The sequence below is a fragment of the Cololabis saira genome, chromosome 1, assembly GCF_033807715.1.
Source record: "Cololabis saira isolate AMF1-May2022 chromosome 1, fColSai1.1, whole genome shotgun sequence".
NCBI classification, from domain to species: domain Eukaryota; kingdom Metazoa; phylum Chordata; class Actinopteri; order Beloniformes; family Belonidae; genus Cololabis; species Cololabis saira.
In genome coordinates, this window is record NC_084587.1 from 41,754,330 (window position 1) to 41,774,574 (window position 20,245).

At 46.2% G+C, this 20,245-nt stretch overlaps 1 protein-coding gene and 2 long non-coding RNA genes across 4 annotated transcripts; 2 read left to right on the top strand and 1 right to left on the bottom strand.

Moving 5' to 3' along the window:
* Positions 1–1,062: 1,062 nt before the first annotated feature.
* LOC133453146 (uncharacterized) lies at positions 1,063–1,589 on the top strand. Its single transcript, XR_009783294.1, has 3 exons — positions 1,063–1,160; positions 1,259–1,334; positions 1,413–1,589. It is a non-coding gene; the product is annotated as an uncharacterized LOC133453146 (long non-coding RNA).
* Positions 1,590–7,784: 6,195 nt separating this feature from the next.
* Positions 7,785–8,330, top strand: LOC133453152 (uncharacterized). The gene is made up of 3 exons (XR_009783295.1): positions 7,785–7,882; positions 7,981–8,056; positions 8,135–8,330. It is a non-coding gene; the product is annotated as an uncharacterized LOC133453152 (long non-coding RNA).
* Positions 8,331–9,884: 1,554 nt separating this feature from the next.
* On the bottom strand, positions 9,885–19,594 carry aplf (aprataxin and PNKP like factor). 2 transcript variants are annotated; one of them, XM_061723821.1, is made up of 10 exons: positions 19,309–19,594; positions 17,344–17,415; positions 17,047–17,210; positions 16,639–16,765; positions 16,268–16,376; positions 14,258–14,439; positions 13,038–13,255; positions 12,832–12,948; positions 12,089–12,135; positions 9,885–11,885 (listed from the first exon to the last, which is right to left on the bottom strand). In XM_061723821.1, the coding sequence occupies exons 1-10, from the start codon at positions 19,399–19,401 to the stop codon at positions 11,692–11,694; spliced, it is 1,323 nt and encodes a 440-aa protein (XP_061579805.1). In that variant the 5' UTR covers positions 19,402–19,594; the 3' UTR covers positions 9,885–11,691. The 2 variants fall into 2 exon arrangements, with proteins under 2 accessions (XP_061579805.1, XP_061579796.1); XM_061723812.1 differs by having other exon boundaries at positions 16,235–16,376.
* Positions 19,595–20,245: the final 651 nt, after the last annotated feature.

Genomic DNA, 20,245 nt, shown 5'->3' on the forward strand with positions numbered 1-20,245 from the left:
AGAAACCCGAACCTGAGTCATGTCCAACCATCTGAACCCTACTAGGTTTCCCCTTGTGGCTGGATCTGGCTGCTTCACACTACGTCATCTCTTACGCAAGTCTGGTTCAGTCTTTTGTCTTTGTTCAGGTGAAGAAATGTGTTTAATAATCAGCACAATAAAAGTCTGACCTCATTTCAATGACTGAAACCTGTTTAAGGAGCCGTTGTAGTCTGGTGTCTGGTCTCATACACCTCCTGGTCTGAGCTGGTACCCATCCATGTCGCTTAACTCAGGGAGAGAGTGAGAGGAGGGCTACAGCTCCAGTATTGATTAACTGTTACAGGTTGATACCTGGGGCCTGTACTACGAAGCGGGATTTGGGGTTAGCGAGGTAACTTCAGGTTTAACCCTGGGTTTTCAGGACTACGACGGTGGTTCACTTCTTATCGGGGCACATCGCCATGGTAACTTATGCTGAACAGCTAACCTGCTCCGGAGCAGGTTATGTTCGAGATACAGATCACCGGGTATAAAAGCACCGCCCACTGACCAATCAGCTCTCTTGGAAAATGGCATGCCCTTTCGAAGAGAATCCAGTGGAGCTCGGTGCGCGGATCGTGAGAGGAGAGAAGAGAAGAGAACGCGTATTCAGGGACCCTCCTGTCTTCTTCTTGTCATTTTTTTTTCTGTTTGCTTAATGTCAATGCTATTTCATTGTGCTTTTGTATACTGATATCATCCTAAAACAGAGAGTGATAGAAACACTAAAGCCTTGTACTTGTTGTACTTCTAAGATATGAAAGTGAGCCTACTTACCGCTTTGAATTATGTTTTTATATTTATTTTTTATTTGCTCCCATGTGCGTTTCACTCCGCTGGGGTTGCAGCTGAAGAATGAGGCTACAATTGTCATACACGCCATACGAATACATCTAAGTGTGACGGGTGGGACACTAGGACCTGGGAGCCACCTACCTAGACTCATGCAGAGCAGTAATCTGAGCCTGTATAAACTCTCGTGAGAAGAGCGGAAGTATCGTTTGTTCTCGTTTGCTCTGTTGGGATCAGTGCGTGCGTGTGTGGGTGTGAGTGCAGCACCTGTGTGTCTAAAGTACCAAGACTGTGAATGGTGCTGTTGGGGACAGATTCCACACACACACATCTTAGCAACAAACAAGGTATGACTCATGCATTGGCATGCAACCACTTTCAGTCTGATTCTTCATTATATTGTTAATTTAAGAATTAATATTATTTTGTTTTCTTACTGTGTTAGACTGGACCTGAATTCCTGTGAGGATCCTGAGCCTTACCCTTACTTGCTGGGCAAGTAAATGCTGTAGGCCCAAGAGGTAGAGTGTTAAACTGGCCAGTATATGAGGATGGACAGTATAAGTATTCAGTGTCTAATTGGTCTGTGTATATTGCAGGCTGGACTGGTGACACAGCGGTCAGCAGGCAGCCATTGCTCCTTTCCTCCATTTTATTTTTATACAGTTTTATTTTTATACAGTTTTTATTTGAAGCGTTGCTACTCTCGTGCCTCAACTATTTTTGTAGGAAGTGTTATTTTATTTTGGTGTACTTCGTACATGGTGACCGGGCCCCCCCCCCCCCCCCCCCCTTCCCCACTTCTACAGTGTGACGTTTTTATAGTATTTTTAATAGTATTGGTGTGCTCATTTGTGCCTTTGAGCAGTGCTTTTATTTATCTTTATTTACGTTTGCAGTGATGTAGTAGGAGGTGTTATTGTGTCCCTCGGTCCCGTACCTAAAGTACCCATTTTATCTGTTGGATGGCTTGTTTCTTTTAATTGTGATTATCAATAAATGTGATATAATTGTACACACAGAAGCCTCTGTCTCTCCCTAAAGTTACCATTACCTGCAAGGGATTTTGATTACCAGATGATTGTTTAAAAGGGTATGAGCAGCACTCATTTGGTCACATTTGGCGTTGTTGGCAGGATCAGAGGCTTTTTGTGTTTATGAATTGGAGGCACAGAGTTTTGTACAGCAACGTGTTAGGGTTGGAGGAAAGGAGCAGTGGTTGTCCAGGAGATCAAGAGGACCTCATCGCCTCCTAGTGGCAGTATCACCTGGAAGCACACATCCTGGACATTTCTGTTGGTGGTGTTCACCGCTGCCCTAGGTTCTTCATAGTTTGGTGCTGTGTTGAAAGCTGGAAAAAATGTCTGAACCTGATGAACAAATCAGGGCACTGACCGAGCTTGTGGAGCAGCTACAGGCAGAAAATAACAGGCTGCGAGACAGGGGTAATGTTGCTTTTAATACAGAGACCCCTGGGCCATCTAGCCAGGTAGCGGCTGACGGTGTTGGCGAGAACTCAGCACCAGAGCGGGTGTATATTTATGCACCGAGAGAGAGGAAATGTCCACGCTTCTCAGGCGTTATGACTCAGGATGGTTTAACTGTGGAGGATTGGGTGGAGGAGGCGCGAAAGTCCCTGTCAGTGAGACATACATCTCCAGCTGAACAGGCAGCCTTTCTCTGTGATCTCTTAGATGGGGAAGCTAAGAGGGAAATTAAATTTGGTTCTCCTGCAGACAGAGCAAATCCTGAGTCTATTTTTAATATTTTATTGGATAACTTTGGTTGTGATCAGACCTATGTGACACTACAAAGGCAGTTCTTTCAACGCAGACAACAGGATAATGAATCTATCCGTGAATTTTCTCATGCTTTGCTACATTTGATGGAGCTGCTTAAAGGCAAAGATCCACGTGGGGTTTCACACCCGGAATTGGTGATTCGTGACACTTTCATTGAGAATGTACGTGATGCTAAGTTACAGCGTGAATTGGCTTACCTGGTTCAGCAGCACCCTAACCAGTCATTTAGTCAAGTACGTAATGTAGCCATCAAATGGGAAAAACGAGGGCCCCCTAGCGGTGCTCAAAGAGCTCGGGCTTATTCTTGTGACGCTCAGGCCTCGGGAGTGGATAATTGTGATGTTGATACTAATGCCATTTCTGTTAAGCCCAGTGATGAGTTGGGGGAGTTAAAAGAGTGTTTACGCCGACAGCAGGTGCAACTCGATGCCATTCTTGAACACCTAGGCCCCTCTTCCTCTCGCCCCCCCTCTGCGCACAACTACGTGAATCCCCAGGACATCTCCAGTGGCAACAGGCCAAAGCCATACCAATTCCAACCAGACGGTAAACCAATATGCAGGCGATGCAATAGAGCAGGCCATATTGCGAGGTTTTGTCGGGTTAACATTGGTGGACTCCCAGGTGGGGTGGGGCCAAGGGGCCAGGGTCCAAGGGTGGGGGTACAGGTGAATGCAGTAGAGCATCAGGAAAACTAGCGCCCTCTGTTGATGGGAACCCGGCAACAGGAGGGGGATTTTTGGGTTCCAAACAGGCCAGTTTAGAATCTAGGTTAATTGGACATTGCCCGGTGGTTAAGGTCAACATAGGGGGGGTTATGGTGCCGTCCTTGCTAGACACAGGGTCAATGGTCACTACTGTAACACAGACCTTCTTTGAAGAACACCTGAAGCCCCAAACGAATGAACAGCTGAAATCTTGTAACTGGCTTCACTTGACAGCAGCCAATGGATTGGACATCCCATACTTGGGGGTATGTGGAACTTGATGTTGAAGTCCTGGGCATGGTCCTCCCACGGATGGGCATCCTGGTTGTAAAAGGTCCCCGTGACCCAGGTTCCATGCAGCGGAAAAATGCTGTACCTGGCCTGCTTGGAATGAACATAATCAGTGGCTGCTATTCTGTACTCTTTAGGGAACATGGTAACGACCTCTTCTCTTTTCCCTCAGTGCAACAAGCTGGAAAAGACTGGGCACGAGCGTTATCAGAGTGCCAACAGATGGAGCGCCTTCTACAGACGGGCTGTGTGGGGGAAGCGGTGGCACTGCCAGGACCAGCAATCTGCATACCAGCAGGTTCCCTACGGTTCATCCAGGCTACATGTAACCAAGGCCCTGGTCCGGCCTTGGATAGTGTCATGCTGGAGCCCCTGCCCTATGGGAAAGGCCACCTTCCTGTGAACCTACTGATTTCCAGTGCCCTCCTTGCTGTCTCCCGGGGGACTGTCAACATCCCGGTTGTGAATGTGGGAGAGGAGGACCAGTGGCTGAAGCCAAAAACTTTGCTGGGGACGTTACACCTGGCCGACCTGCACTCACACTCTGTGCATGTGGAGGAGCAGTTTGGAGATCCTGACCGGCAGGTCGTATTCATTCAGTCCACGGTGGCACAGTCTTCCCCACCTTTGCCCCTCCCTGGTCTGAACGATTTGAAATGGCCTGACCTGCCCCCGGAGGACGTAGAAGCAGCAAAGACCCTGTTGATGAAGTATCGAGGTGCATTCAGCGTGGAGGAAGGGGAGCTTGGCTGTACCAACCTGATCCACCATGACATCCCGCTGATAGACAAGGCTCCCGTACGCCAACGGTACCGTCGCCTTCCCCCTTCCCAGTTCTCTCTGGTCAAGGCCCATATACAAGACCTTCTGCAGCGGGGTATCGTGAGAGCGAGCTGCAGCCCCTACTCCTCCCCCATCGTGGTGGTCCAGAAGAAGTGTGGGGATATACGGCTGTGTGTCGATTACAGACTACTCAACGCCAAGACCAGAAAGGACGCTTACCCCCTACCACGCATCGAGGAGTCACTGGATGCTCTTACAGGTGCCAAATGGTTCTCGACCCTTGACCTGGCAAGCGGCTACAACCAAGTACCGATGGCAGAGAAAGACAAAGAAAAGACGGCCTTCTGTACCCCGTTTGGCCTTTTCGAATTCAACAGAATGCCATTTGGACTTTGCAACGCACCAGGCACCTTCCAACGCCTGATGGAGCGCATCTTTGGTGACCAGAGCTTCCAGTCACTCCTACTGTACTTGGATGATGTTGTCATTTTCTCCACAACCTTCAGCCAACACCTGCAGCGGTTGGAGATGGTCTTGAATCGACTTCAGCAGCACAACCTGAAACTGAAGATGTCCAAATGCCACTTCTTTCAGAGGGAGGTGAAATACCTGGGCCACGTCATTTCCGCTGACGGTGTGGCCACCGACCCGGAGAAGACCAAGGCAGTAGTAGAGTGGAAACGCCCATCAACAGTGACTGAACTCCGCTCGTTCCTGGGGTTCTGCTCGTACTATAGGCGGTACGTGGAGGGATTCGCCAGGCATGCTTCCCCACTGCACAGAGTGGTCGGTGAGTTGGAGGGAGGCCCAAAGAAGCCACGGTCAAAGGTCAGTGCCAAGTTGGAAGGACATTGGAATGAACACTGCGAACAGGCATTCCAGACACTAAAGAACAAGCTGGTTACGGCCCCTGTCCTCGGATACGCTGATTTTAAGAAGCCCTTCATCTTGGAGACTGATGCCAGTTACCAGGGCCTTGGCGCTGTATTGTCACAAGAACAAGATGGCGTACGAAGGCCAATTGCCTTTGCCAGTCGGGGACTAAAGCCAACAGAGAGAAACATGTCCAACTACAGCTCCATGAAATTGGAATTTTTAGCTTTGAAGTGGGCAGTGACGGAGAAGTTCCGAGAATACCTCCTGGGGTCGACCTTTACTGTATACACAGATAATAACCCCTTGAGCTATCTCCAGACGGCTAAATTGGCAGCTGTAGAACAGCGGTGGGCATCCCAGTTGGCCAGTTTCAACTTCGACATTAAGTACCGCCCCGGCACAGCCAACCGCAACGCAGACGCTCTGTCCCGACAACCAAACACCCCAAGGCCTCAATCCCTCCCAGCCATTGCACCTGGCTTTGCTGTCCCCCCACAAGTATCCAATAGCTTCATTCAGTGCCCAGTGGGACAACCACGGCTCGCTGTCCATGCCATGGCCATAGATGCAGCTCCAGTGCGGGAGAAGGCGGACCTGCAGGCCCTGCAAGCCACCGACCTAGTCATCAAACCATTCCTTAACTACTGGAGGAGACGGCGCCCCCCGAACAAAGGAGAGCGGTCAAGGGAATCAGACCAGGTCTTGGAGCTCGCCAGGCAGTGGAAGAGAATCAGGGAGAAAGACGGTGTGCTGTATCGGGAAGTGCAGATGCCCCCAGGACGGCAGATAGTGCACCAGCTGCTATTACCAAAAGCACTACAAACGGAGGTACTGACCAGCCTACATGACAATCATGGCCACCAGGGAGCAGAGAGGACAACAGCCCTTGTCCGGGAGAGATGCTACTGGCCTAACATGCGTTCAGACATCGACCAGTGGTGCAAAGAGTGTGAACGTTGTGTCGTTTCCAAAGCAGTACGACCATCAGTCAGAACTTTTATGGGACACTTAATGGCCTCCAAACCATTAGAAGTGTTAGCCATCGACTTTACTACTTTGGAGAGAGCCAGTGATGGGAGGGAACATATACTGGTCGTAACAGATGTCTTTTCTAAGTTCACTCAAGCATACCCAACGTCTAATCAAAAGGCCCACACAGTAGTCAAAATTTTGACAGAGAGATGGTTCTATACCTACGGGGTTCCTAAAAGGGTCCATTCTGACCAGGGCCGCAGCTTTGAAGGGGAACTACTGAAACGCCTCTGCCAGCTGTATGGCATCGCAAAAACTAGGACGACCCCGTACCATCCAGAAGGAAATGGGCAGTGTGAGAGGTTTAACCGAACACTCCATGACCTGTTACGCTCCCTCCCAGAGGACAAGAAGCGGAAGTGGCCTCAAATGCTCCCCCAACTGCTGTTTGCCTACAACACTACAGTTCACCAGTCTACTGGCCACTCACCATACGAACTGATGTTTGGGCAGAAACCCCAGCTGCCCGTTGACTTATTGTTGGGACGAGCCGATGAGGAGCTAGCTTCCACCACACCAGAGGATTGGGTGAAAGAACACCAAGATCACCTGGCCTCTGTGTATGTGGCTGCTAGAAAACAGCTGGGCGAAGCGGCTGAAGCCAGGGAGCGGCGTCAACCACCGACAACCACATCCATTCTCCCAGTTGGAACCCTAGTCTATAGGAAGAACCACGGACCAGGGCGAAGGAAGATCCAAGACGTGTGGGAATCAACGGTCTACCAAGTAGTGGAATGCCTGGACAAGGTGGGCACAGTATACAAGATCCAGTCCCGCAACAATCCAGTGCAGCAGAAGAATGTTCACCGCTCGCAAATAAGGCCCATCAAAGAACGAGGAGCTGTGGTGTCAGAACCATTGGCAGTGCCTCCCCCACCCAGCCCACGCGGCAACATCTCCCTCCTAGAAAGTGATGTAGAGGAGGAGGACGACGACAGTTCCTTCCCAGGTTGGGTGACTCCCCCAAACCCCCCTCTCCAAAAGCAGCAGATGGAGATGATCCCGATGACAGGAGGGGAGCCAAACACAGACCCCCCACCATCAGACACTGATGCAGAGTCCGTTCAAGAACTCGCTGGACTCTCAGAGTATAGCCTGCAACCGGCTGAAAGGCCAGAAACTTTACAGCAGTCACTGGAGCCAGAGCCAGTTGTAAGGCGCTCACAGAGAACCACGGCCGGCCAACACTCAAACCCATTCAACCTACCCCTGCCCGTGGCCCAACCGACCCCAGCCCCCTCAGCGCACGCCCAGCAAGTGACATTCAGGCCGTGGGATCCCCTATAGCTAGGGCAAGTTATGTTACCGGGACGGCAACCTTTTAAAGTGGGGGTGTATGTGACGGGTGGGACACTAGGACCTGGGAGCCACCTACCTAGACTCATGCAGAGCAGTAATCTGAGCCTGTATAAACTCTCGTGAGAAGAGCGGAAGTATCGTTTGTTCTCGTTTGCTCTGTTGGGATCAGTGCGTGCGTGTGTGGGTGTGAGTGCAGCACCTGTGTGTCTAAAGTACCAAGACTGTGAATGGTGCTGTTGGGGACAGATTCCACACACACACATCTTAGCAACAAACAAGGTATGACTCATGCATTGGCATGCAACCACTTTCAGTCTGATTCTTCATTATATTGTTAATTTAAGAATTAATATTATTTTGTTTTCTTACTGTGTTAGACTGGACCTGAATTCCTGTGAGGATCCTGAGCCTTACCCTTACTTGCTGGGCAAGTAAATGCTGTAGGCCCAAGAGGTAGAGTGTTAAACTGGCCAGTATATGAGGATGGACAGTATAAGTATTCAGTGTCTAATTGGTCTGTGTATATTGCAGGCTGGACTGGTGACACAGCGGTCAGCAGGCAGCCATTGCTCCTTTCCTCCATTTTATTTTTATACAGTTTTATTTTTATACAGTTTTTATTTGAAGCGTTGCTACTCTCGTGCCTCAACTATTTTTGTAGGAAGTGTTATTTTATTTTGGTGTACTTCGTACATGGTGACCGGGCCCCCCCCCCCCCCCCCCCCCCTTCCCCACTTCTACAGTGTGACGTTTTTATAGTATTTTTAATAGTATTGGTGTGCTCATTTGTGCCTTTGAGCAGTGCTTTTATTTATCTTTATTTACGTTTGCAGTGATGTAGTAGGAGGTGTTATTGTGTCCCTCGGTCCCGTACCTAAAGTACCCATTTTATCTGTTGGATGGCTTGTTTCTTTTAATTGTGATTATCAATAAATGTGATATAATTGTACACACAGAAGCCTCTGTCTCTCCCTAAAGTTACCATTACCTGCAAGGGATTTTGATTACCAGATGATTGTTTAAAAGGGTATGAGCAGCACTCATTTGGTCACATAAGCAACACATGCATTTAACAGAATAGACAACTGTAATTATAGTCAGATCTACTTATGCCCTAATGATGGGGCAGTGATGTTTATATCCCTATGAACTTACGCATTTATACAGTCAGCGATCTTTTGCCAGCTGTCTTTCCTGCATTTTGCAGCTGCAACTGTGTTGCTTTTTGCCTGTATTATATGCCTATACTCATCATATTTCCATAAAATTATTGTTTGCTCTTCGCTACTGAAATAAGCGGCTCTGACAGCGGACTTCTCCATGCTTGCGATTGGTCATGCGCTGAAAACACCGCCCCTTTTATGTGCACGCGCTCATATCCAGATTGGAGAAACCTGGGTTGATATACCGAGTTGATAACCACCGTCGTGTGACCGCTTAGCGTGATTGCAATTGTCCGGGTTAGTGAATCTGGATAAGGAAAAGATATCCTGGGTATGTTGAACTTGCTTCGTAGTACAGGCCCCTGGAGGTTTCTTCTGTGTTTGTTACTTTTCCCCTCTGCAGAACACTAAAACAGCCGTCCCGAGACCACTTATTGGTTCGCTTGTAGCGTGAGAGATCTGTGGCCTCAGTTGTTCCCACCTATGATGGGAGGGACTCCACATATGAGAGCTAAACAGGCTCCTGTGCACGGCTGGGCAGTGCACTGTGGGTTTTTAAGGATCTCATAAACAAAGTAACGCCAGCAGTGGTGCGAACATACTTGAAAATAGGCAACTCTGACTCGAGACGCGTAGTTGCTGTACCACCATGGTGTTCAGTTGTTTGCTTCAGCCCGGTTGTCATGGAAACACCATAATTATGGGCCGTGTTGACTTGACTGAACAGAACCGGGAACCAGACTAACTGAACAAAACTATGTGATCCGGTGAGAGTCGAGGTCCACTCACGGTGAACTGTGACCGCACCGAACTCACGACGACAGAGGTGAACATCCCTGTTAATTCACGCAGAAATTTCCTTATTTTGATGTTTTCTCCACTTACGTCTCTGTATAAACACGAGTGATTGATATAATCAATGCAGCTGTAAAAAGACTGAGGACAGAAATACTGAGACGGGAAAGAGCTGCTAAAGCGAGCGCTCGTCCACCTGATCAAGTTAACTCGACTCCATCTCTAACCAGACGTCTCGGTACCGTCCAGAATATTTAACACAAACACAGGACCATTCTTTTACTCATGAGGTGACATGACAGGAGACATTTCTTTTTTGCTGGATGTATTAAAACCACAGAGGACAAACATTCAACATATTTACAGCAGCAGCAGGAAATGAGAACATCCTTGCACACATTTAACCACAGCGACATTAAAACATGCCCAGGTCTTCCAGTGTCAGTCTGGTCTAGCTGCTTCTGGTCTTGGTGGCCCGTCTCTGTTGAACACGGTGCTCGGGACACGCTGGAATCGTTGAGGACGGCTCACTACAGAGCACCGGAGACAACTGCACCTTTGGGTCGGTTTGACTTCAGAGACAAGCTTTTATTTTGTAGTGATGAATCTTTAAAAACTCACCACAAACCAGTCTCATCTTTTCACAATAAAAGTCTCATCTTCCTTTTATTGGCTTTTAATATGAAAAATATCAAGAAATAAAGTGGAAACTGAAAGAAAAACAGCTAATTCCATTTAACTCAATAAACATCCAGTTAAATATCTCTACTTACTCTCATCAATTACACCTGCAACACAGCACGGATTTTTATCAGTACACGTGTTTACAGTTTGTATTCTATAAATACCCCGTACGATGTCATAAGTCAGTATCGCTGACGTAAGTGTGCGTAAGAGAGCCGCACCTTTAGATCCAGCGCTAAAAACATTATTCATGTTGAGTTGAAATCCTGTCTTTGCTGTCCTGATCAATAAACTCTTAATGGTTTTTTTTCAAATTAAAAGCGTTTGTTAGAATGTTGGAAGACTTTTAATGTGAAAATAACATGCAGATGAAAGTCTGGTTTGTCGTTCCAGTTCTTTATTGTAATCCTGATCAATAAAAAGTGACTTTTTCACATTAAATATCTTCAAACTTCTCATTTCAGGTCTTTTCGTGTAGAGTCAAGAAGGAATAGCTGGAGTTAACTTTAGTGTGAAAACTATAGTGGTCGTTCCCCGACTGTTGTCCCGGTTTCATGTTTGTTCCTGAGCAAAGCGCTTCCCGCTTTTTTTAAATTAAAAACCTGTATAAAAAAATAGAGCTCTTTTAATGTGAAAAACCATGCAGATGTGGATTAATCAGGATGACAAAGAAGAAATCCGCTCCCAGCTCCAGTTCGTTCTCGTATTTCTGAGAACACTTTACGTAGTCTCCTTCTTCAAAGCTGCTTGTCCACAATGATCTAATGCCTTTTCACTTTTTAATGTTAAAAACCTGCGATGGACTGGCGACCTGTCCAGGGTGTAACCCCTGCATCTCGCCTGAAAATAGCAGGGATAGGCTCCAGCAGACCCCCATGACCCTGCAAAGGATAAAGTGGGTATAGATAATGGATGGATGGATGTTAAAAACCATGAGGCTCAACAGGTATTTTTCCACATTAATGGTTTCGTTAACCGCTCATTTTAAAGCTTTAAATATGGAAGAACCTCCAAAGAGGAAATGACTGGAATTCCTCAGAAAGAAGCTCTTCGTAGTTGTAGTGTATATGTGTAATTTTAAAAGCTTTGAATGTGAAAAGCTTTGGGATTGGAACATTCAGAGTTTTTTTAAGTATAAAAACTTTACATTTACGTGTTATCACAGTTTAACGAAGAGCATTTCCTGTTTTTGTGAACTTCTTGTCTGAAGGCGTCACAGGTGGATCGGGACTACTGTAGTTCTGGACTTCCTGACTCCGTCACCCCAGTTTCATGTTCCTGATCAAAGAGCTCTTGCTGATGGCTTTTCAAATTAAAAGTCTACCTGCGACGCTCCACAATGGTTTTAAAGTGGAAGTATTCAGGAAGAGAGTCTTTGTTGTCTGAGACACAGACTTCAGGATCGGACTGTTCAGGACTCGCTCGCGAGTCCAAACACAACAACTCCTACTTCCTCCTCTTCACGAAGGCCCGGGCTTCTCTCTGCAGTCGCTCCACGTCCTCCTTATCGCTGCCGTCCGACGCCTGAGGGATGTAGTCCGAGTCGTCGCCTCCGTCCTCGCTGTCGTCATTGATGAAGCCGTCGTCATCATCATCATCATCATCGGCGGTGCCTCTGGCGACGGTTCGAGTGGAGCGAGCTGCAGACGTGGATAATGTGAGCAGGAGGAAACTGAAGATCACAGCAGCACCAGCGCCGGTCCAGATTTAATCTGGACCGAACCGGCTTCACCCGCACTTTCCTACGTCACATCAAGTCTCCCAGCCAATCAACTATAAAAATGCATCAACATATTCAGATCTGCGTCCCGGAGCAGGACGAGGCGAGAGGAGACCAACCCACCTGCTCTCCTGGTGTGTTTGTACTCCTTCCTGTGAAGAGGGTTTTTCCTGCAGAGGAAACAAGTGGAGCTCAGTGTTGGTTCGAGCATAGATGGAAGGAAACAACACAAATATTCCGTCATGCGACCCGATTGGTGCTCGTGGTGCTTGTGAAGCGTAACGGCTCGTTCTTAATGACGATCATCAGAATGCTCTGAGGATGGAACCAACTGTCCTGCAGCGGGCGCCTAAAGCCTGAATTATGGTTCTGCGTTAAACCTACGCCGTAGGGTACGCGGCTACGCGGGAGTCTCTCCGTAGCCTATGCTGTAGCCTGACGTGCACCTTCCAAAAAATGTAACTACGCGTCGAGGCAACGCAGACCCAACGCAGACCGAGAGGGCTGTGATTGGTTTGTTTGGTAGCAACGCATTTCCGGTTCCGGTTCGTGAAGCAATAGTGAACTTTCAGCGCTCTTTTCTTCGTGGTTGTGTGATTTTTTTTTTGCACAATAGTTGTCCTTATCTCTTTGATTCACTGTGACCGGAAAAGCCAGAAGCTAAACAAAGTATCAACTATCCCTCTGGGGGGGTATTGCACCGCGGCTAAATGGAGTGACTGAGAAGTCCGAAGGGTTCACGACGGCGTCACGGTGACGGCGTAGGCTATGCTCTGCGTTGGTTTAACGCAGAACCTTAATTCAGGCTTAATCAGTAGATTCATGTTTGTGTGTTGGAAGCAAAGGTGATAAGTTTGTTTGCTGACCGGTAACAGTCGGTTCCGTACGGACACTCGGGTCGACCCGCCTCGTCCTCCTCCTCGTCGTCTTTGTAGTCAGCGTCGCCGGGGTGACTGCAGTCCTGGAAATGAAGCGGGTTCTTCCTGGAAACACAGACGTGGGGTGATGACGAAGTCGGCCAGACTCATGTCCGACGTTCACGTCTGAACCTCACGGGGACAGGTGAACGTACCTGTAGCAGTCCTTCCCGTATGGACACGGCTGTCTGACGGGTTTGGACGGATCTGGAACTGGCGCCTTCTTCTCCTCCTTGGATTTCCTGACTTTGGGAGCCCGGGACGAAGCGTCTCCTCCTCTGTCGGCTTCCACCTCCAGCTCGGACTGGTCAGGGACCTCAGATGTGCCGGTTTTACTCCCATATGTGTCCGTGGACAGTTCTGAAGGATCGCCCTGCAGGGAAGAGGCAGACATTCAGAATCAGCTGAAAGAAGAAGAATGTTCTTTTAATGATGTTTTAACATCAGCTGATAAATGACGGGTCACACACACCATCTTGTGACTGTTGAAAGCGAAAGGAATCGCCGAAACATGTCAGGTATTTAAAAAACCTAAAGATTTCTTGTCCAACAAAAAGATTTAGCAAATTAAATTGTAAATCCATGGACAAAATGAACTTTATTAAATCAAGAAGAATGTTTAATCTATAATTCCCACTCTAAGAGCCAGAACCAATCCCAGCGCCCCCAACAGGCCCAGTGCTTTCAGAGTCGGTCCTTCAGTCCGTGTTTCATGATGAACCCAGTCTACAAGTGATCTGAAGTTTGGATCCTTACATCACGTGATTCAGGATTAAAAACACTTTTGACACGCATCCATGAATTTAACTGGCGCGTATCATAAATCATACAACTCAGTAAAGATAACAACTGTTCACCGATGTCAGGAGATGACGTATCCAAGGGTTTGAGAAAAAAGAATGAGAAGTTTCACTTAAACTGTCAAACGTCAGTAGGCCCCGCCACTCTGACACAGATGAGCCAATGGCTGTTGAGTACTAGTTCCACAAGGACCAGAACGCAGAACACTTCCTAACAAAACAACTTCAGACTCAAGTTATAATTTCCACAAAATTAAACCAGTTAAAAGTAAATGATTGTAATCGTGTTGATGCTGGATGTTTTCCTCTGTAACCATGGCAACAGTAACCCTCTCCTCCAATTTAACGGATTTAAGGCCAAGTGATCCTAAATAGATTATTCAGAGTTCTGAGCAGAGAAACCTCCATAGACCTGCTCAGAAATCCCCTGAAGCTCTTCATATTTCTGTGTTTTAGTCCGTTTCTCCGTCTGGTGGCGACAGCCATGATGACGTTTCAAAGCACAGGATCTCAGAGGGAGTCTGGCTCCGTTGAAGACGCCAGTTTCCCTCAACAAAAATAACGTTCAGACTTGCCGTTGACAACTCAGCTGTTCTGGTCGGAGGGTTTCCTTCTTCATCGCTCCCCTCCCTCCTCTTCTTCCTCGGCCTCTCCTCCTCCCCGCTGTTCTCCACCGCTTCACGTGAGGAGGCAGCAGTGGGCGTGGCCTGCGCTGGCCGCGCCGCGGGTCGTTTACTCGTCTTCACAGGGGACTGAACTGAACACACAGGAGACACAGAACCGGCAGCGAGGCTGTTTAACCCAGGATCAAACTAGCTGAGCACGGTGCTGGTTTAACCAGACCTCAGTGACCGGGACAGGTCCAACGGTCCGACGGTCCAATGCATAAAACTCTTTACTTCATAAATCACTGTATCAAATAAAGACTTCACATTATAACACTTTCATTATGCATCGTTATGAAATGAAATGAAATGAAATGAAATGAAATTACTGATTTGTTGAACAGGGACCGCACATATTAATGAACACGTGTAAATATGCATGTTTGTAGCCAGAGGATAATTTCCACCACTCGTCCCTGCAGCAAATTAATGCCAGACACAGAACTGGACACCAGCAGACATACGAGACATCAAGGCCATCCATATCAACAAAACACAACATTAAAAAACACAACTGAGCTAGATAAAAAACATTAAGCAATAAAACATGTTATCATTGATAAACCAGCAATTAAGTGACCATATAAGTTAAAGTACTAGGTGCTTAAGTGCTAGTTTGTAAAGTGCTGATGCATATTGCCCTATTGCACCTTTCTGGCACACACTGACGTGTGTGCTGATGTTATTGCACAAGTTGCCATTATAACGTACATAGTTGTAATTATGTAATTATGCACCATTGTACATTTGCATACATACTAAATGTATGTAATCATACAGTAAAGGGTCACGAGAAGACTTGTTTATCACCAGCAACACCCCCCCCCCCCCCCCCAAAAAAAAGAAAAACAAATTTAAAAAAGGAGGAGCGAGGTTTGTTGGCTTCGAGCAGCTAAAGTGACCGTCAGTTCAACCCTAACAAACTGGTGAGTTCTGTAACCAGGTAGGCGGGTCCTAGAGGGGCCCGGCTCGCCATCAGAAACCTCCTGGTGGGGGGGGGTGGGGGTATCACACCATCTGTAACGGTCTAGACCAGGGGTCGGCAACCCGCGGCTCTAGAGCCGCATGCGGCTCTTTAGCGCCGCCCTAGTGGCTCCTGGAGCTTTTTCAAAAATGTTTGACCTTTTTTTTTCTTTTTTTCTTCTGTTTTATTTTTTGTTTTCTTTTTTCCTTATTTTTTTCTTTTTTTTCTTCTTTTTTTCCTTTTTTTTCTCTTTTTTTCTTCCTTTCCTTTTTAATCTCGAAATTTTGACTTTTTTCTCAATATTTCAAATTTTTTTCACGGAATTTTGACTTTTTTCCCGACATTTCAACTTTTTTCTCGACTTTTTTCTCGAGATTGTACTTCAACATTAATCTCGACATTTCAACATTTATCTTGACATTTTGACTTTTTTCTCGACATTTCAACTTTTTTCTCGACTTTTTTCTCGAGATTGTACTTCAACATTAATCTCGACATTTCAACATTTATCTTGACATTTTGACTTTTTTCTTGACATTTCGACTTTTTTCTCAAAGAGCATAATTAAAAAATAAATCTCCCCCCAGTTCTAACTAATATAGAAACATGCAGCATGTGTTGTCTTCATTCTAAGGCTGATACAAGACTTTTCATTTTTTGCGGCTCCAGACATATTTGTTTTTTGTGTTTTTGGTCCAATACGGCTCTTTCAACATTTTGGGTTGCCGACCCCTGGTCTAGATTCACCTGTTCACCTCTGCTCTGCCACACCGCCCCCTGCAGGCCCTGCAGTTAACTGGCAGAAAAACCCGTCATCTACGACCTCTATGTGCTTTTCTGCGACGCGTCCGCACTAAAATGTTGTTGCAGCTCTAGTAAAGAGTTTCTGATGAGTGAACAGACTTTTGTGAGTTATTTTGGACCTTCCTGCGCTCTGGAAACGGTTGCAGTGGTACCTCCGACGGTGGAGGACGGAGTCGTCGAAGCCACGTCGGCCGCCATCATCCACGCCGGTAAAACCCTCTTCCTGTGTGCAGATGGAGCACCGTCACCGCCGTCGCCAGCCTGCCAAAAACCAGACCACAGCTGCGCTGAGATTGGCTGCTTGCTCCCAGACCCCAAACGGGTTTGATTTACCGTAAAACTGAACGAGAAGCAGAAGGGTTTAAGTCTGGAAACAACTTCTTCAAAGCAACAATTTATGAGCATCAACAACTTCAACAGAGTTCCCCCTAAAGTTCCCTCCAAAGTTCCCCGTCAGAGACATTTCTGCTTAATCCTTTTAGAAAGTCCCATGTTTCAAAATGGCTGGATTTCGCAGCGCTACCTTGGTGAAACTGTTTCCAGGGCTCCCGGCTTTCTCCTGGTCCCTGAGACTCTCTGCAGGTGAAGCAGGCACCGCCTCGGCATCCGGCCCAGGAACACCTAGTGGCTCCTCTTCCTCAGACGTCTGGCTGAAGGCAGACACAGACGAGAAGTTGTGGTGGGATCCTGAGTATGAATGTTTCATGAGCGTCGGCTGAGCTCAAGCCTCCTCCTCTCCTCTCCTCGGCCCGTTTGATCTGGACTTCAAACGGTCGGAGGAGACGGAGATGAAAGACGAGCTGAAGAATAACAGCCTGCAGGGTTTTATTTACTCAACAACAGCGTTTAAGTCAACAGTCGCGTATCGGATGAAAGAGTTGGTCATTAACCGGAGCAGCTCGACTTAACGACCCGCCGTCTCCCGGAGTACCTGGGAGCCCGCCGGCCTCCGCCCACCGCCTCCACCCGGAACACGAACCGGCCCGGCAGGAGGGACAGCAGCTCGCCGTGGCGAAGTGGGTACCAGCAGTCCTTCTGCAGCGGGCGGGGCTCGTCGTTGGACTCAGTCTGGATGAAACACGGGTTCACGTGGATCTGAGGACAGGAGGAGACGGAGGAGACGGGACGCCAGAAATATTAGTGGGAAACATTCAAGTCGTCCATCTTCATAGTAAAATATGTTTAAAGCACAGAGAAAAAAAAAGAGATTAAAAGAAGACAAACATACGGGCTTAACACGCAGCTGTCCGTCCAGGTTCTGCAGCAGTCCGTGATGTCTGGAAACTCTTTTATCGCTGACCTGACACGATGTGAGACACAAAACTGTTTCACAAGGAGAACAACTTTAACAGAAAAGGGACTTTAGTGTGTAGACCCTAGTAGGGCTGGGCGATATATCGAGATTTTAATATATATCGATATATTTTCAAACGCGATATGGTACGAGACAATATCGTTTATATCGATTTAAAAATTTATTTATTTTTTTTACATTTTTTTTTTATATAGCTTATTTTGTGACAAATTGACTTGAATGTTTTGTTTGAGATTTGCACAAATGTTTTGTTATTTGCACAACTGTCAACCTCAGTGGAAAAGTCTGCCTGTTACTGTCTACATTGTATTAATTGCACAGTGTATTTTAATTTAATTGTTATGCAGGAAAGGGATATTTGTTTTATTTTATTCAAGAAGCATTTTTATTCTATATATGCAGGCAGTTTATTTTTGTTTAATTTGTTTTATACATTTTGATATTGTGCAGACCTCTGTTAACAAAGGAACCTGTGTGACATTTGGCACGAGGCTTTGTATTAAAACTGACGGTTTTTTTAAGGGTTTGCCTCAGAAAAAAATGAAGCTAACAGAGATGCTATGCTATAATGCTTTTGGGGAAACCACAATTATGGCACAGAAAAAATATCGAGATATATATCGAGTATCGCCATTTAGCTAGAAAATATCGAGATATGACTTTTGGTCCATATCGCCCAGCCCTAGACCCTAGACATCTCACCAAGAAACAAGTTTAACACATTTACAAGCCTCGGGTCCAAACAAAAGAGCCACCTGTGGCCGATTGTTCTGGACCGTTGTTCTGATCAAGTAACCAAATGTGTTTTCACACGCCTGGTGACACGTTCCTCTCCGCAGATCTGACCACCACTGAATTAATTTGGGATGTGGTCCAACAGGAGAGCTGGATGTGCAGTGTGTGGAAGTGGAGCCGGCTGCACATGCATCACATGAAAGTCCAGGCCAGTGCACAAAGAGTAAACTGACTTCATGATCACTTCTTCTAATGTGATAACACTTATCTGTAAAGTCTTGTTTCCATCTCCAGCTCAGCATTTCTGTGTTTTATATGTTGTATGAAACTGGCCGAGTTTGTTATATTCAGGTTGTGTTAGTAAAGTAAATAATAGTGCATTCCCGAGTCATGAGTTTAGCCCTTCAGTTAGTTCCTATGAAGCTCCCAGACCCCTGAGTTTCATCTGGATCTGGTTTGTTGTGTGTCCCAAGAACCAGAACCAAGCAAGGTGAGGCAGCGTTCAGTTATTCTGCTCCTCACCGGTGGAACAAACTTCCTGTAGACCTGAGGTCTGCTCCAACTGTAGATCCTTTAAATCAGGACTAAAAACATTACCGTTTACTGAAGCGTACTCCTAAATTAAATACTTACCTGCTGTACTCTACTGCCCTTACTTTTAACAACTTGTGCTTTTTATTATTTTACCTCTTTTCTTATCATTTTATTTCATTTATTTGGTATTTAAGCGTACTCTTAAATTAAATACTTTCTGAAAACCGTGAATGAGATGTGTACCTGCTGTACTCTACTGCCCTTAGTTTTCAGCAACGTGTGCTTTTTATTATTTTACCTTCTTTTTCTCATAATTTTATTTCATTTTATTTGTTATTTACTGTCTAATTATGTCTTGTCCCTTTTAATGATGATGTAAAGCACTTTGAATGACCTTGTGTTGAATTGTGCTATATAAATAAACTTGCCTTGCCTTCACAATTAAGTATTTAAACATTATTACTTAGGATAAATCAAGTAAAATCCACAAATACTGGGTTGCTGCCCCTGCAGCTCGGGGTCCCTGGTGCTTTTACCATAAAAAGCAGCAGCTACGTTGAAGGACACTGAAATCAGAGTAAACGTGGTTAAAGTCTCGGGAGAACTCACCCCCAGTAAGGACCCTCGGCCCAGCAGCGTCTCCCCCGGCGGCAGGTGCACCGGGTCCCCCCCGTCCACGGGGACCAGGTGGAAGCCGGACATCAGCGCTGCAGGCGGGCCGGGGGGCAACGAGTCCCGGGGAGGTGAAGGCTGGGTAAACGCCCCCTCCTAGTCCTGCTCTAGATCCGATTCAGAGAACTTTATCGTCAACAGAAGGAATGTTTTCACCCACAGGAGCAATTCTAGCAGAGTTCAAACCATGGTTCAAACTCAAACTTCTGCACACTGGTTCAAAACTTCCGGGAGGCGGGGCCGAGCATGCGCAGTGGGAGGCGACCAAACTCCATTCAGAAAAACAAGAACATTTAATTTCTCCTTCTTAATTCATGCAATTTTCTGTTTTTATTACAGAGACAAAAGCAGGTTGCAAACCAGCACAGCAATTCTATAATTCTGCATATCGTGCATGCTTTTCCCCGATGTGTTTCACTATGTTTTGTTTAGGTCCCTCTGTGAACAGCACGCATTGATTTTTATCTAAATCTATCTTTATCCAAATTTTTTTCTTACGTCTTTGTTAATTAATTAATTTATAATTTTATATAGAACGCAAATAACTGCATATATTGCCAAATTAGTTTTTTGTTGTTGGTAAATAAGTGACTAATAATTATATTAATTTATTTCTAATGTCTCCTGCCCTCTACGAACAGCGCACTTACAACAGATAATCAATACAGCGTCAAGAGGGTTGACATTTATTTATTTGTTTAACTTTAAAAGTACAGAAATAGCAAAATTGCGTTGCTCAGAAAAGTCACGTTTTAAATTAGGATTTTATTTCTAAATAAATTGTCGTTTTTTAAATAGAATTTAAAATGATAATTCAAACATTAAAACATATTAATATATGAAAATGATTTAAAAATGTACATCACAATATGAC